The sequence below is a fragment of the Coturnix japonica genome, chromosome 26, assembly GCF_001577835.2.
Source record: "Coturnix japonica isolate 7356 chromosome 26, Coturnix japonica 2.1, whole genome shotgun sequence".
In the NCBI taxonomy this organism is placed as follows: domain Eukaryota; kingdom Metazoa; phylum Chordata; class Aves; order Galliformes; family Phasianidae; genus Coturnix; species Coturnix japonica.
In genome coordinates, this window is record NC_029541.1 from 1,522,423 (window position 1) to 1,537,933 (window position 15,511).

The 15,511-nt window shown below is 64.5% G+C and overlaps 2 protein-coding genes across 4 annotated transcripts; both read left to right on the top strand.

Annotated features, from left to right (window-relative positions):
* The first annotated feature begins 283 nt into the window (after positions 1-283).
* Positions 284-8,829, top strand: KIAA1324 (KIAA1324 ortholog). Of its 3 annotated transcripts, none has more exons than XM_015885075.2 (22): positions 284-468; positions 2,264-2,384; positions 2,586-2,778; positions 3,564-3,711; positions 3,784-3,864; positions 4,069-4,174; positions 4,242-4,391; positions 4,504-4,592; positions 4,704-4,881; positions 4,956-5,084; positions 5,158-5,248; positions 5,326-5,431; positions 5,507-5,644; positions 5,746-5,997; positions 6,202-6,375; positions 6,507-6,684; positions 6,770-6,866; positions 6,936-7,037; positions 7,238-7,364; positions 7,451-7,629; positions 7,717-7,882; positions 8,250-8,829. In XM_015885075.2, exons 1-22 carry the CDS (start codon positions 352-354, stop codon positions 8,316-8,318), a joined length of 2,991 nt encoding a protein of 996 aa, XP_015740561.1. In that variant the 5' UTR covers positions 284-351; the 3' UTR covers positions 8,319-8,829. The 3 variants fall into 3 exon arrangements, with proteins under 3 accessions (XP_015740561.1, XP_032305158.1, XP_015740559.1); XM_015885073.2 differs by lacking the exon at positions 284-468 and adding an exon at positions 522-943; XM_032449267.1 differs by lacking the exons at positions 284-468; positions 6,770-6,866; positions 6,936-7,037; ... (2 more) ...; positions 7,717-7,882; positions 8,250-8,829 and adding an exon at positions 521-943 and having other exon boundaries at positions 6,470-6,658.
* Positions 8,830-9,609: 780 nt separating this feature from the next.
* SARS1 (seryl-tRNA synthetase 1) lies at positions 9,610-14,693 on the top strand. Its single transcript, XM_015885081.2, has 11 exons — positions 9,610-9,829; positions 10,786-10,856; positions 10,960-11,040; positions 11,490-11,648; positions 12,239-12,382; positions 12,466-12,621; positions 13,076-13,297; positions 13,368-13,497; positions 13,843-14,000; positions 14,087-14,216; positions 14,306-14,693. The coding sequence occupies exons 1-11, from the start codon at positions 9,625-9,627 to the stop codon at positions 14,461-14,463; spliced, it is 1,614 nt and encodes a 537-aa protein (XP_015740567.1). The 5' UTR covers positions 9,610-9,624; the 3' UTR covers positions 14,464-14,693.
* Positions 14,694-15,511: the final 818 nt, after the last annotated feature.

Below are 15,511 nucleotides of genomic sequence, written 5' to 3' on the forward strand. Positions count from 1 at the left end.
GATGCTCGGTGCCGGGGTCACGGCGGTGGTACCGGAGCCGCTTCCGGTGTCGACACCGTTTCCAAGGGATGACGCCCGGTGCCGCCCCCCGGGGCGATGCTTTGATGCCGGTACCGTTCCCAAGGGATGATGCCCGGTACCGGCGGCGCGCGCCCCTTGTCATCCCCGGGAAGCGCTGCCCGGTGCCGTTTCCGGTGCCGGTACCGGGGGCGCTGCCCGGGGGCGGGGCGGGGGCGGTGCAGGTGGCGGCAGGTGCGCGCGCGGGCCGGGCCGGGCCGTTGGCGGGGGGCGGGACCGCGGGGCCGGTACCGGTGCCCGCGCGGGGCCGAGCGCTGCCGCCGCCGCTGCGCCATGGCCGGTGCTGGTACCGGTACCGGGGCCCGGCGGGCGCTGCTGGCGCTGTGCGTGGCCGCCGCCGCCACCGTGGGACTGTGCCGCGTCGAAGAGCGGCTGCACGTCTGCAAGGAGGTACCGGGGGGTTACCGGGATCGGGGGGGGGGCGGGGGGTGCCGGCGTTAACGGGATGGAGCCGAGCGCCGCACGCCGAGGGATGCGGTACCGGGGGCATCGCCGCGCCCCACGCGTGGCCGCAGCCGTGGGGCCGTGCCCGGGGGGAGCTGCCCCCGCTGGGGGTCCCGGTTCGGGGCTGCGCCGTGCTCTGTCCGCGTGTCCGTCACCCCGAGCCCCGGCGGGACAGCGGTTAACGGTGCGACCGGCCGGGACCGTGAGAACAGCGCCGGGATGGGGAATCGCTGCCGGGGGGCCCGGGGTTCGCCCTTCTCCTCCTCTGTGCCCACCCCGGGGGTCCCCAGCCCTGCCCGGTGCCGTGGGCTCGGCCGGTGACAGCGGGACGCGCGTCCCCTCACCGGGTGCCTCCCCCGGGCTGGCACAGGGCGCAGCGCGGCTCTTATCGCACCGGGGCAGCGCGGAGCGTCCTGCCCGGGTGAGCCGGGGGGTGAAGGGAGGGGGGGGGCGGGTATGGCACCCTCCTGGGGGGGCATCGAGCTCCATCCCTCCCAACCCCAATGTCCCCCCGCAGCTCCGTGCCGGCTCACCCACAGCCCCATCATCCTCGGGGGGTTCCCCTGCCCCATTCACTCACCACTGTGTTTGTGTGTTTGTGTGTGTTTGTGTGTGTCCCCCCCCCCCGCCCTGAGGCCGCTTTTCATCTGGGCCATTAAGATTTTAATTGTTATTCCCCCCCCCTCCCCCGTGCTCCAATTCATTTATTTCTTTATTTAGTTCCACGGCCCAGAGCTGGAAACAATGGGCTGCGCTGATGCTGGCGCCGGGGTTGAGGGGGGTGTGGAGTGAAGGGGGGGCTGCTCCCAGGTCCCTTGTGCCCTGCCCCATATCCCCATTGCTCACTGGGGTCCCCCCCGAGGTCCGCAGCGCTTTGGGGTCAATGGAGGCGGCTTTAGGCACCGTGCAGCGGGTGATTCCCATCTGCCGGCGGCTCCTCCAAGTTTGGGCAGGAGGAATCGCCGCTTTGCACGCCCCGCTGAGCGCGGAGCAGGTGCTGAGTGCGGGGGGACTCGTTCTTTGTTCCACGGGGAGCCCCCAGACCCAGCCCTGCAGCGCTGCACCCAACGCAGGGGGATGAGGGGAGGGGGGGGTGTCTTCATGTGCCCCCCCACCGCAACCGCATGGAGCTGATGGCAAGCATCGAAGCTTTGTTTTCGAGCAAACCTTGCATCAACCACAGCTCTATGCTTGGAGGGGGGGCTGCGGTGCCTCGGTGGCCATGGGGATGGAGCCTTGGGTGCTTACTGCCCCCGATGTCGCCTCCGCCCGGCCTTGAGCGATCAGATGGCAGCACGGTGCCCTGCAGGTGCCATCTGTCCCCATCCCTGTCCTGGGTGGGTCCCAGCAGGACGGTACATCCGGCACCGTGTTTAATTTGCAACGCCCGCTGTGGGTGCACCCAGGTCAACCGGGCTGGGGCCGGGCATCCCCCAATCCCTGCGGCCTCCGCTGCTTTGCCTGGGGCACTGCAGTGTCATCTGTCCTGGAAGGGGGGTGCTGTGGCCCCATAGCTTGCCATGGGTTTTAGAACCCCATGGGGTGGATAGCAGAATAGGGGGGTGTCACCCTCCCTAACCCAGCCCCCAGCAGCCTTGTCCCTAAGTGTGTTCCACAGCATGCTTGGTGCTGTGGGATTGGCAACAGCCAAAAGAGCCTCCATGTCACCACGATGGCAGCTGAGCTCACCAGGGGTCCCGGCCCCGTGGGGTCTCAGCCCTCCGTGTATTCTCTCTTGCAGTCTGAGTACCACTATGAGTACACAGCATGCGACAGCGCGGGCGCACGGTGGAGGGTGGCGGTGCCACACACACCAGGACTCTGCACCGGGCTGCCAGACCCCGTCAAGGGCACCGAGTGCTGTAAGGTTGGGGTGTGGGGGTGGCCGGGGGGGGGCTTTGATGGGGTAAAAGTGGCTCTTCCTAATCCTGGGGATGTCAAAGACATCGAATGAATGCAGTGCTCAGCATCCCACATAGGACAGGGTGGGGTGGGGGGTCCTGGAGGTTGAGCTGGTGGTGGGAGGGGGCAGCACTGACGCCCCCCCCCCTGCATGTGGGCAGCTTTCTCCTGCAAGGCAGGCGAGTTCCTCGACATGAAGGCGCAGGCGTGCAAGCCCTGTGCTGAGGGCACCTACTCGCTGGGCACCGGAGTGCGCTTCGACGAGTGGGACGAGCTGCCCCACGGCTTCGCCAACGTCGCCACCAACCTGGAGCTGGACGATGGCTTCAGTGATGTGGTGGAAAACTGCACCACGTGAGTGGCCTTGGGACGTCACCACGCGTCCATGCATGGCCAACCACCTGGGGTCCCTCCCTGCCCATCCCTGGGAGCCTCGATGCACCGCGGTCACAAGAAGGGGATCCATCCCCTCAACCCCCACCCCAGCAGCCCCATCCCATGCTGCCCCAGCCCTCAGGGTCCCCTCAGCCCCATCGCAGAGGGATCTCCCACCCACAGCCCTCCCCAGTGCTGCAGCATGAGCCGGCGCCTTTGTTTTGCAGCGCAGCCCTTTGATCAGCTCCGGTGGCAGCCGTCGAGCCCAGCCGTGCCGGCAGCACGCGTTGCAGCGGCGGTGCAGCTTGCAAATGTAACCTACTTCCAACTGCCTTTAATTATGCAGCTGCACTCCCAGTGCTGCAGGAGCCCACCCGCCTCCCACCCACTTGGTGGCACTGCGCTGGCACTGGGATGCTCCATTGTCACCATGCTGGGACATCCCCTGGGTCCTCTGCAGCACCTGGGCTGGGTTTCTCCTGCCCCTTTTACGTAGCCCTGAATTCATTCCATCCTCAGCATCTTGCAAGTTTAACAACAGCATCACTTGCTTGATGCAAGGTTCCTGTGGTGACCCCACACCCTGTGCCACCATTGGGACTGTCCCATCTGTCCAACTTGTCCTTTCCACAGTGTCCCGCCATAAAGGGATTCAGACCCTACAATGCCACAGGGCAGAGCCCATGTCCCCTCCTGTGCCCCTGTGCCATTCTGTGCCCCTGTGCCATTCTGTGCCCCTGTGCCATTCTGTGCCCCCACCTCAGGTCGACGTGGGTGCCGCTGGGGGACTACATCGCCTCCAACACAGATGAGTGCACGGCCACGCTGATGTACGCCGTCAGCCTGAAGCAGTCGGGCACTGTCTCCTTCGAGTACATCTACCCCGACAGCAGCATCGTCTTTGAGTTCTTTGTAAGCACGGGGTGGGGGTCCCGGGGATGCCAGAGGGGTGACCCTGTGCTGATGCTGTCTCTGTGCTCATAGGTGCAGAACGACCAGTGCCAGCCCACGGTGGAGGAGTCACGCTGGATGCGTACCACGGAGAAGGGCTGGGAGTTCCACAGTGTGAGCACAGGGAGGGGGGCACAGCTCCCAAACAGGGGTTCCCTACCACAGCCCTCCCTCATCCCCCCAGGCTGTTTGTCACCCCAGCACAGGGTGACACTCTGAGGGTGCAGAGGGGAGGGTGGTGGCACACAGGGCTGGGTGCTGACCCCTCGCTGGGTGCTGACCCCTCGCTGGGACCCCCCTGGGCCCTGTGCTGTGCAGGTGGAGCTGAGCCGTGGTAACAACGTGCTCTACTGGAGAACCACGGCGTTCTCTGTCTGGTCCAAGGTCCCCAAGCCCGTGCTGGTGCGGAACATTGGGATCACAGGTAGGTGGGTGGGCGCAGGGTTGGGGTCCCCACAGCCCCCCAGCCCTGAGCACCGTCCCGCTGCCAGGGGTCGCCTACACCTCCGAGTGCTTCCCCTGCAAACCTGGCACCTTCGCTGCTGCCGCCGGCTCCTCCTCCTGCCAGCTGTGCCCCGCCAACAGCTTCTCCAGCAAAGGGGCCACCGCCTGCCAGCCCTGCGAGCCCACCGCCTATGCAGGTGAGAGGAGAAGGGGGGACAGCCCAGCTCTGCACCCCGGGATGCTCCAACTGGGGCCATGGGGACATCCCTGGGTGCTACCTGGGGACCTCACTGCCATCACTGCCCGCAGAGCCCGGCTCAGCATCCTGCAAGGTGCGCCCACCATGCACTGATAAGGATTACTTCTACACACACACGGCGTGCGATGCCAACGGGGAGGTACAGACCCCCCCCCCCCACCCCCCCCCCCCCCAAGCCACCCCCAGCCCTGACCCACTGCACTGTCCCCGTGTCCCATCCCGGTGCAGCTCACCCCGTGTCCCTGCGCAGACGCAGCTGATGTTCAAATGGGCAGAGCCGAAGATCTGCAGCGAAGTGCTGCCCCTCGCTGCCCAGCTGCCCCCCTCGGGGATGAAGACCCGCTGCCCCCCCTGCAACCCCGGCTTCTACAAAAGCAACAGCAGTGCCTGTGAGCCTTGTCCCTACGGCTCCTACTCCAATGGCTCTGGTAAGGAGGACCCCAGTGGGGTGGGTGTCCTGAGTTCCCATGGGTGCTTTCCCTGATGTCCCCGCTGTCCCCAGGCTGCGTGCGCTGCCCGGCCGGCACCGAGCCGGTGCTGGGGCTGGAGTACAAGTGGTGGAACGTGCTGCCCCCAAACATGGAGACCACCGTGCTCAGCGGCATCAACTTTGAGTACAAGGGGATGGCAGGTACCGCCACGCCGCCCCCTCCCCGTCCCCACGGCGCAGGGGATGTCACCGAGCCGTCCCCGTGTCCCTGCAGGTTGGGAGGTGGCCGGGGATTACATCTACACGGCAGCGGGAGCCTCGGACAACGACTTCATGATCCTGACGCTGCTGGTGCCTGGCTTCAGGTGAGCACCCACCGCGTCCACGGGGGGGGGGCAGCGCCATCCCCACGGCCGCGTCCCCACCGTCCCCACGTCCCCAGCCCCCCACAGCCGGCGCTGGAGGATGGGGACAGCAAGGAGGTGGCGCGGATCACTTTCGTCTTCGAGACGGTCTGCAGCGTCAGCTGTGAGCTGTACTTCATGGTGGTGAGTGGTGGTGGGGGGGGGGGTTGGCGTGGCTGGGCTGTGGGGTGCCCACATCCCCCGTGCTGTCCTTTATAGGGCATCAACTCACGCACCAACACGCCGGTGGAGACGTGGACGGGTCCCCGGGGGAAGCAGTCCTACACGTACGTGGTGGAGAAAAATGCCACCACCAGCTTCACATGGGCCTTCCAGCGCACACGCTACCGTGAGGCAGTGAGTGGGGGCACAGGGCTGGGCACAGCAGCATCACCCCCCCCCCATCCTACCCCCTTCCACCCCCACCCAGCACCGGGTGATGCCGACCACCTCTCCAGGGCCGGCGTTACACCAGCGACGTGGCCAAGCTCTACTCCATCAATGTCACCAACGTGCTGGGGGGGGTGGCTTCCTTCTGCCGCCGCTGTGCCAGCACTGGGGGTCCCTGTGCCCCCTGCCCCCCCGGGCACACCCTGGACCACAGCAGTGGTGCCTGCCAGCCCTGTCCCCCCGGAACCTTTTTGAGGGGACACCCACCTGATGGCTCCTCTGCCTGCCAGCCCTGCGGCCCCGGCACCCGCAGCAACCAGGTGAGCATCCCCATACATCCCCATGTTCCTGGGCTGGGGGGTGTTGGGCTCCCATCCCTGGTGGCTGTCCCCAGTGGGGTGGCACCATCTCCTGATGGGTGACACCCTCCGGTCCTCCCTGTGGCTGGCAGCACCCTGGCTGTGTGGCACAATGGGACCCCATAGGGTGACAGCAGCCCCCCTTTATTCCCCCCCCCTTGGCAGGTCCGCTCCCTCTGCTACAGTGACTGCACCTTCTCACTGCCCCTTCCCGGCCACACGCTGCACTACGACTTCTCAGCTCTGTCTGCCAGCACCGCCTTCACCAGCGGCCCCAGCTTCACCTCCAAGGGCCTCAAATACTTCCACCACTTCAACATCAGCCTCTGCGGTAACCATGTGAGTGTGGGGGGCACTGCAGGGGGTGTGACATTAATGCAAGAAGTCATGCAAAACACGTGGCTGTGCATTAAGCAAACACACGTGCACGTAGGTGTGCAAACCTGTGGCCACACATTACAAATGCACAGGGCAGGAAAGCAGCTTCGTGCACTGACAATGTGACGGATGCTCGGCTCCCCAACGAGGGCAGCCCCGGCCGCGTGGTGACGTCCCACGTGTGTCAGGCCATCGTGGTGCCCTCGGACGTGGTTGGGCACCGCGCCGCCGTGTCCTCGCAGCCCGTCAGCCTGGCCGACCGCCTGCTGGGTGAGCCCCATCCCCCCCGTGTCCCGGTGCCCGGTGCTGAGCCGCGGGTGCTGAGTCCCCCCGTGTCACCTGAGCGCCGCCGCAGGCGTCACCGTGAGCTCCGCGCTGGATGGCATCGCCGCCCCCCCAGAGCTGTTCCCCCCTGCCAGCCCTGAGCTGCCCGACATCGTCTTCTTCTTCAGGTGGGCGCTGTTTTAGGGGGGATGGGGATGGGACGGTGGGGATGTGCTGACTCCCTTTGGCTGCTACAGGTCCAGTGAGGTGACGCAGTCCTGCACCGGGGGTCGGGCCACCACCATCCGCCTGCGCTGTGACCCACTGCGAATGGGCACCGGGGGGCTGGCAGTGCCCAGGTGGGTCACACCACGGGGATGGAACAGCAGGAACAGCAGTGGGCCCACAGCTGTCCCCATGCAGGGGGTGCGCCATCCTCAAGGGCTTTGCTTTGGGGATGGTTGCATTGTGTCCCTGTGTGCTGTGCCCCCGTGGAGGGGATGGGGCACAATCAGGCGCTATGGGGACAGCCGCCCCCATACCTTTGTGTGTCCCCCAGCAAATGCCCCGAGGGCACCTGTGATGGCTGCACCTTCCACCTCCTGTGGACAACAGCCGAGGGCTGCCCGCGCTGCTCCGCCAACCACTTCCGTGCCATCGTGGGTGCGTGCCAGGGCGGCGTGCAGGTAGGGGGCGTGCGGGACCCATGGGGGCAGCAGGGACACGATGGCACCAGCCTCACCCTCCCCTTCGCCCCCTGTGGCACGAGCAGAGGACCATGTATGTGTGGAGGGAGCCTCGGCTGTGCCATGGGGGGCAACGCCTGCCCCCCCCCCGTGTCCGGCCGTGCCGCAGCGCCGAGTTCTGGCTGAAGGTGGGTGTATCAGTGGGGACGTGCATGGCCGTGCTGCTGGCTGCTCTGGCTGCTTATTTCTGGAAGAAGAACCAAAAGTGAGTGTGGGGCACGTCCCCTGTGCCTCCACCCCCACCCCATCCCGTTGTCCCTGTGTGCAGGTTGTGGTTATGGGGTGTTTTCAGGTTGGAGTACAAGTACTCACGGCTGGTGCTGAATGCGGCTGCCAAGGAGAGCGAGCTGCCGGCACCTGATAGCTGTGCCATCATGGAGGGAGAGGACGGTGAGGATGAGCTCATCTTCACCAGCAAGAAGTCCCTGCTGGGCAAAATCCGCTGCCTGACTACCAAGGTGGGAGTGGGAATGGGAACGGGGGGGTCCTGTGGGGTGGAGGGCTGTCCCAGAGCCTGGGGTTGTCCCGATGGATGGGGGTGTCTCATGGGGTTGACCCAAAGGATGGGGGTGTCCCAGGGGGGTGATGTTGACCCGAGGGGATGGGATGGACCTGAGGGATGGGGGTTGGACTGTCCAAGGGATGGAAGAGTTCCATTGGGCATAGAGGGGTCTCAAGGGTTGGGGTGTCCCATGACATCAGGGTGTCCCAAGAGGATGAATGTTTCCTGTGGGTTGGGAGGGGGGTCCATGGGGATGTTGTAAGGGATGGAGGAGTCCCACAGGGAGGGCTGTCCCCATCTCTCAGTGTCCCCACTCCCCGCAGCGCACCCCAGACGGCTTTGACTCCGTCCCCCTGAAGCCATCGTCGGGTGGCACTGACCTGGAGCTGTGAGGGGGCCGTTCCCCCCCCCAACCCCCACCCCGTGGCCTTACGGACCCACAGAGCCCCGGGGCACTTCTGTCTCCCCCCACCCCTGGGAAAAGCCTCAAATGCCAAATACAGACGTGGGGTGCAGGAGCTCCCCCAGCCTGGCACGGAGACATGGGGGGCAGCCCTATGTGTCATGGTGGGAGCACGTGTGTGGGGCCGAATAGCACACGGGGGGGGGGGGGTTGCACGAGTGCATACACAAGCTGCTGCCCCCCCCCATGCTCTGCTTGGGCACTTGGTGGCTGTGTCACCCCATTCTATGCCAGTGGTGCCAGCCCCATTCCCCCCCCCAGGCTGCCTTTCCCCCTGCCCTGATGCCCCCATTGGGGTGATGCTGCCCCACAGCGGTGCCCCGTGTCCTCCACCCCATAGCTCCACCCCCCCCCCCCTTTTTACAGTGATCTCAGCATTTTCTAGGCAGCACCGGGCAGCCCCCCATGCCCCGGCTGTGCAATAAAGGTGATGTTTCTGAGCCTGCTGTGGTGGTTCTGTGCTGGGGGGGGTGGCACCCAGCCATGGGCAGGGGGAAGCTGGGGGTCCTATGGGGGAGCTATAGGGGACTGTGAAAACACTGCTGGAGCAACATATGGTGCTGTGATGTAGCTATGGAGATGCCATAGGGATGTTCTCGGGTTGCCATATGGTGCCAAGGAGCACCCCGGGCTATAAGGATGTCATATGGGATGATGAGAATGATATGGGGTGATGTCATGGGATGCCATGGGGATGCACAGGGGACTGTGAAGATGCCATGGGGTACCAGGGGGATACCATGGAGTGTCATGAGGATGCTATGGGGTGTTGCAGGATGGCGCTATGGGGTGTCATAGGGGCACCCTTGGGTGCTATTGAACACCGTGAGGATGTCATAGAGGCCCAGGAGAATGCCATGAAGCACATTGGGGTGCCACATCGTTCCGTGGCCATGCTATGGGGCTGCTATAACAGGTACCATATGGTGCTATGGGGTGCTGGTGATGCTATGGGGGGACCATGAAGATGCTGGAGAGCCCCATGGGGGGGTGGGGGGCAGACGGTACCATAGGGATGTTGTGGGGATGCTGGAGATTACTATGGGGTGATGGATGGTCCTTGACTTGCCATAGGGGCCCTTTGCTCCTCGTGGGACACGCGTGGGCTCATAGATGCAATGCCGCAGTACCTCCTCCTCTCAGCCAGGGGGCGCTGTGGGCGCGGTGTCGGCGCTCTACCCGCACAGCGCTTCCTCTCGGCTGTTCCGCCTAGGCCCCACCCTGCGGCGCGGCGCATGCGCAGTGCGGCACGGCCGCGGGCACGGGATCCGCCGGTGTCACCGAGGTTCGGAACCGCCGCCATCATGGTGCTGGACCTGGACCTGTTCCGTGCCGATAAAGGCGGGGACCCCGCGGCCGTGAGGGAGATGCAGCGGAAACGATTCAAAGACCCGGCGCTGGTGGACGCGTTGGTGCGGGCGGACGGAGAATGGCGGAGGTGTACGTGGGGAGGGGGCGGCACGGGACGCTATGGGGCCGGCAATGGGGTCTGTCCATGAATGGGGGGTCCTCAGTGGGGTCTCTCAATGGGGTCCTTCAATGGGGGGGGTCTGTCAATGGGGTCCGTCAATGGGGGGGTCCGTCAATGGGGGCACCTCAATAGGGCACCTCAATGGGGCACCTCAATGGGGGCACCTCAATGGGGCACCTCAATGGGGTCACCTCAATGGGGTCCATCAATGGGGGCACTCAATGGGGTCCCTCAATGGGGGCCCATCAATGGGGGCCCACCAATGGGGGTCCATCAGTGGGGGGGTCCGTCAATGGGGTCCATAAATGAGGGTCCGTCAATGGGGGTCCGTCAATGGGGTCCATCACAGCCCCGACCCCCCCGCGGTGCTGCCCGCCCCCTTCAACACGGAGCCGCTCCCCCAACGGGGCTGAGCCGAGCCCTGGGGGTGGGGGGGGTCCTAAAGCCGGGGGGGATTCGGGGAGCGGTACCGGGGGGTTCTGGAGGCCGGGCCGGGCCCTGCGCAGCCACACGGCGATGGTTCGGTCCATTCGTGCCCCGCCGATCCCGCAGTGCCGGCTGCACGCGGCTGATGCAATCCGCGGTTCGGCCCCATTGCCCGGCGGTGCCGTGTCCGCTCTGCCCCTATGCGGGAACACGGGGACAGCAGCCCCAATGTTACCTATGGGGAGCTGTGTGCGACCCTTGTGCCACCTCCTGGCCTCGCAGAGCTTTGCAGAGTGCTCCAATCTCACCCCACTGCCCACCCAGACCCACAACAGGCCGGGCATTGGGCTCTGAGTGGTGCTGCATTGCACCCAGTGGATTTAAATGACACCCCACAGCTGTGGTGTTGCTCATAATAGCATTAAAGGAAGCTGTGGTGCTTCCTCGCTGCAGCCCCATAAGTCTGCCCCACTGACGCCCCCCTCCCCTCTGTCTGCAGGCAGGTTTCGTGCCGATAACTTGAACAAGCTGAAGAACCTGTGCAGCAAAACCATCGGTGATAAGATGAAGGTGGGGGCCCCTCCAGCCTCTCCCCAACGTTCTTAAAGGATGTTTTTACCTTCTCCTTCGGGTCCTTAAACCCCACTGGGGTTTCTCTTCCCTTGTGCTGCAGAAGAAGGAGCCCGTAGGGAGCGATGAGTCTGTGCCAGAGAATGCGCAGAACCTGGACGAGCTGACGGCCGACGTCCTGGGGGTGAGTCCACCCCACCAACCCACACCATGGGTTCTATGGATCCCCAGCACTATAGCACAGCCCCATATGGGGCATCCCCCATTTCTCTCAGTCTTAAGCCAGCGTTTTCGCAGTCTCATTCATCTGAAGGCCAACACTGCTATGAAACAGCCCCATCCTGCAGTTATTGGGGGATCCGGGCAGCCTCAGTAGCTGCTGTTCCCATAGGCCCTCCCTCACTGCCCGCCTTCCCCCTTCATTAACCAGGCTGTTTAATGAGCGTGACGCTGCCATGGGAGCTGACTGCTCCCCGTTGTGGCCGTGCCTCACTTGGAGCCTTTCAGAGCCTGACTGATGGCCGGGCTTTGTCCTCTCTGCCCGTTGTTGGATGTGCTCAGCCGCAGTGTGTCAGTGCAGGGCGATGAACTGCACTCAGCCCCCTCCCCTCTGCTGCTTTCCTCCCCTTGCAGGGGCTGCAGGTGTCTCAGATCAAGAAGGTCCGTCTCCTCATCGACGAAGCCATCCTCAAATGCGATGCAGAGCGAGTCAGGCTGGAGGCTGAGCGCTTTGAGAGCCTGCGGGAGATCGGGAACCTCCTGCACCCCTCAGTGCCCATCAGCAACGATGAGGTAGGGATGGAGTGATAACGGGGGGGATGGAGTGATAACGGGGGGGATGGAGTGATAACGGGGGGGATGGAGTGATGAGGTAGGGATGGAGTGTGGCACCGTGCACAGGTTGGGGGGGGCTGGCTGAGCTGGTTCATTAAGGCTGCTGAGAAGTGGTGCCTCCCCCCCCCACTAGATATAAGGGAGGTGAATGAAATCTGCATGACAAGACAGCGTTTCCTGCTGGGAGCACACAAAGAGCAGCTCAGACAGCTCATTGTTCAAGCAATACATGGGAAATTCACATAGAGCCGGGGGTTGGGATCTCCCTCCGCTGCCCCCATTCATCCAGCAGGAATATTTGGCTGCAGGAACACAATTGGGCCAGGCCAGCTGCCAAGTGGCCGCACAATGAGTGACCAGCAGGGATCAGCACTGGGGTTCCAGGCTCTGCCTTTGGGCACTGGATGGGGCCCCTGTGTGGGGCTGGGGGAGAGGGGAAGGGACGGGTCTGGGGGCTCTGTTCCCAACCTGCCCGGTGGGGAACACAGTGATATCACCGCACTGCAGGGAGGAGATGTGAAGTGCTCTCCCCCCTCCTCTGCACGCAGGATGCAGACAACAAAGTGGAACGGATCTGGGGGGACTGCAGCTGCAGGAAGAAATACTCCCACGTGGACCTGGTGGTGATGGTGGATGGTTACGAGGGAGAGAAGGGGGCTGTTGTTGCAGGAAGCCGGGGCTACTTCCTGAAGGTGAGAGCCCCCCCTGCAGCCCACCTGTCCATAGGGACATCACAGCATGAGTGTGACCGGTGATGGCTTTCCCCATCCCACAGGGTCCCCTGGTGTTCCTGGAGCAGGCCCTGATCCAGTACGCCCTGCAGAGCCTCCGTGCCAAGGGCTACACTCCTGTCTACACGCCCTTCTTCATGCGGAAGGAGGTGATGCAGGAGGTGGCCCAGCTCAGCCAGTTTGACGAGGAGCTCTACAAGGTGAGTTTGATGCCCGCTGGCTCTCGCTGTCTCGCCGCCTGGCACCCACGGCCCCTCGGGGACCAGCTGTCCTGCCCAGCCCATGCTGGGTGCCTCCCCCTGCTTATCCCAGCAAGGCTGCAGCTCCGGGTCTGCTTTGCTCTAAGGAAGGCTTGGTGCTCCCCACGGCGATGTGGTGACGGGAGGCAGCTCGTCCCCAGCCTCGCTGGCAGGAGGCCATGCAGGCCCTGTAAGGAGGCCAGCAAACAGCAGCTGCTCCCCTTCTTGTGACCCACTTTGCAACCGTCCTGTTCTCTCAGCACCACCCCTGGAAAACATTGCTGCCGGGACACTGGGGGTCCCTGTGCCAGGGGGCTGGGGGTCCATGCTGGCACCACGCAGAGTCCCCAGCTGGGAAAGGAGGGCAGTGTCTCTTTCCCATCCCCATGATCTCCCCCCTCCCCTTATTCCCCAGGTGATCGGCAAGGGCAGCGAGAAGGCTGAGGACAGCTCTATTGATGAGAAGTACCTCATTGCCACCTCAGAGCAGCCCATTGCTGCCCTGCACCGGGATGAATGGTTGAAGCCTGAGGATCTACCCATCAAATACGCAGGGCTGTCCACCTGCTTCCGCCAGGAGGTCGGCTCACACGGCCGCGACACACGAGGCATCTTCCGTGTCCACCAGTTTGAGAAGGTGAGTGGAGCCGGGAGGTGCCGTGTGGGGTTTGGGGCATAAATGGAGCCAACGTGGGGTATCTCTGCAGATCGAGCAGTTCGTCTACGCGTCCCCCCACGACAACAAGTCCTGGGAGATGTTTGATGAGATGATCGCCACGGCCGAGGAGTTCTACCAGTCCCTGGGCATCCCCTACCACATCGTCAACATCGTTTCGGGTAGGGGTCAGCGCTATGGGGCTGTGTGGGGCGCCAGCCTTTGGGGTGGGGGCTTCTTCTCTCTATCTCCATGCTGTGCCAACCTGGGAGGAGCCCGGCACCTCTGCCAGCGCCTCGGGTGTCACCGTGACCCTGACCCACTTCCCAGCTCTGCTCCCTTTGTCCAGGAGCTCTGCTGGCTCGCGTTCCCACGCTGTGCGTCCCCAGACCTGCCAAGGGGAGGTGGCACCTCAGCCATGGGGACAGACACACAGCCCCACTGTGCTGGCACTGCCCCATCCCCGCTGTGCCTGGTTGAGCTGCATTGTGGCTGCAGCCCTTAACCACAGCCCTGCTGCCCCCCAGGCGCCCTGAACCACGCTGCCAGCAAGAAGCTGGACCTGGAGGCCTGGTTCCCAGGTTCGGGGGCGTTCCGGGAGCTCGTGTCCTGCTCCAACTGCACCGACTACCAGGCGCGACGCCTGCGCATCCGCTTCGGGCAGACCAAGAAGATGATGGACAAGGTGAAGATATGGGGCTGGGCACCCATATTCCCCATTCCCCATCTTCTATTCCCCTGTGTTACCTCTCTTATGTTTCCCCTCTGCAGGTGGAGTTTGTGCACATGCTGAACGCCACCATGTGCGCCACCACCAGAACCATCTGCGCCATCCTGGAGAACTACCAGACTGAGGAGGGCATCGTGGTCCCTGAAAGGCTGCGGGACTTCATGCCCCCAGGTACAGCCCTGCATGCTCCGTGCCTATATGGGGTGGGGGGGCTGGGGGAGCCCCATGAGCTGCAATGTCCCCCTTCTCCTCCCCCGCAGATCTCCGCCAGATCATCCGCTTCGTGAAGCCGGCCCCCATCGAGCAGGAGCTCTCCAAGAAGCAGAAGAAGCAGCAGGAAGGCGGCAGGAAGAAGGGGGCTGGGGGGGAGCGGGTGCTGGAGGAGCAGATGCAGAACATGGGCGTCAGCAGCGCCTGAGTCCTTCGGGCTCGGCCGGGCTGGGCGCCGACTCCTTCGCTTCGGGCCGAGTCTGGGGTGGGAGCTGCCGGTCCCCACCCGGCCCTATGGAGCCGTAGGGCAAAGAACTGACAGCTATGGGGCTCCGGTCCGTCCCCGCCTCCCCCTCCCCGCCCAGCGGGGTCACTGCATGGCAGGCTCATGGCAGGGGCGGAATCCTTTCGTTCAACCCAATAAAGCAAAGAGCTGCTGAGCCGCGCGTGGAGCCGCGTGTCCTCTCGTGGGGGCCGTGGGGAGCTCGTTGCTTTGGAGGTGGGGGGGATTTCGCCCTGGCCCCGCTCTATCTCTGCCCTTGTGATGGCAGCAGCTGGGCAAGGGGGCCACCGCCGGCCCCACACAATGGCTGAGACAAAGGCCGATCCCATTTGGAATTCAACGAGGAGCCGGGGCCCCCCGCGCCCAGCTGCTGCCGGGACCCCCACGGCGGGGGGCAGCGAGTGTGTGAGTGTGTGTGTGCGTGTATGTGTGTGTGTGTGAGTGTGTGTGTGTGTGTGTGTGTGTGTGTGTGTGTGTGTGTGCATGTGTGTGTGTGCGCACGTGTGTGTGCGTGTGTGTGTGTGTGCGTGTGTGTGTGTGTGTGTGTGTGTGTGTGTGTGTGTGTGTGTGTGTGTGTGTGTGTGTGTATGTATGTGTGTGTGTATGTATGTGTGTGTGTGTGTGTGTCGGGGGGGGGGGGTCTCCGTGCCACCCACTGGAGGCGGCTGCGTGTCGCGCGTGGGAAACTCAGCGCAGCGCCCACGGGGAAGGTGTGGGGGGCGGCCCGGCGTCGGCAGCCCCATCCCCGCAGCACCCCGCCCGGCCGGTTCTGCCCGGCCCAGCATCGCCTTTGAAGGGCACCGGGAGCCCCCGGGCAGGGCGGGGCGCGCCGCTGAGTCACCGGGCGCGGGCCGGGGGTCCCGGGGCGGTTCCGCTGTCCCCGCACGACCCGCTCCGAGCGTCGTTGAACGGCTCCGCGCTGCTCCGGGGTCCGTCTGCCCCCAGACCCCCCCGCCCCGTCCCGGTGTTCCCG

Bases quoted from the DNA above. Each gene is read 5' to 3' on its own strand.
- KIAA1324 (XM_015885073.2), top strand. From the start codon at position 524: ATGGAGCCGAGCGCCGCACGCCGAGGGATGCGGTACCGGGGGCATCGC. The intron at 2,385-2,585 runs GTAAGGTTGGGG...GCATGTGGGCAG, and splicing joins CGTCAAGGGCACCGAGTGCT to CTTTCTCCTGCAAGGCAGGC. The intron at 3,865-4,068 runs GTGAGCACAGGG...TGTGCTGTGCAG, and splicing joins AGGGCTGGGAGTTCCACAGT to GTGGAGCTGAGCCGTGGTAA.
- SARS1 (XM_015885081.2), top strand. From the start codon at position 9,625: ATGCGCAGTGCGGCACGGCCGCGGGCACGGGATCCGCCGGTGTCACCG. The intron at 10,857-10,959 runs GTGGGGGCCCCT...CTTGTGCTGCAG, and splicing joins CCATCGGTGATAAGATGAAG to AAGAAGGAGCCCGTAGGGAG. The intron at 11,041-11,489 runs GTGAGTCCACCC...CTCCCCTTGCAG, and splicing joins TGACGGCCGACGTCCTGGGG to GGGCTGCAGGTGTCTCAGAT.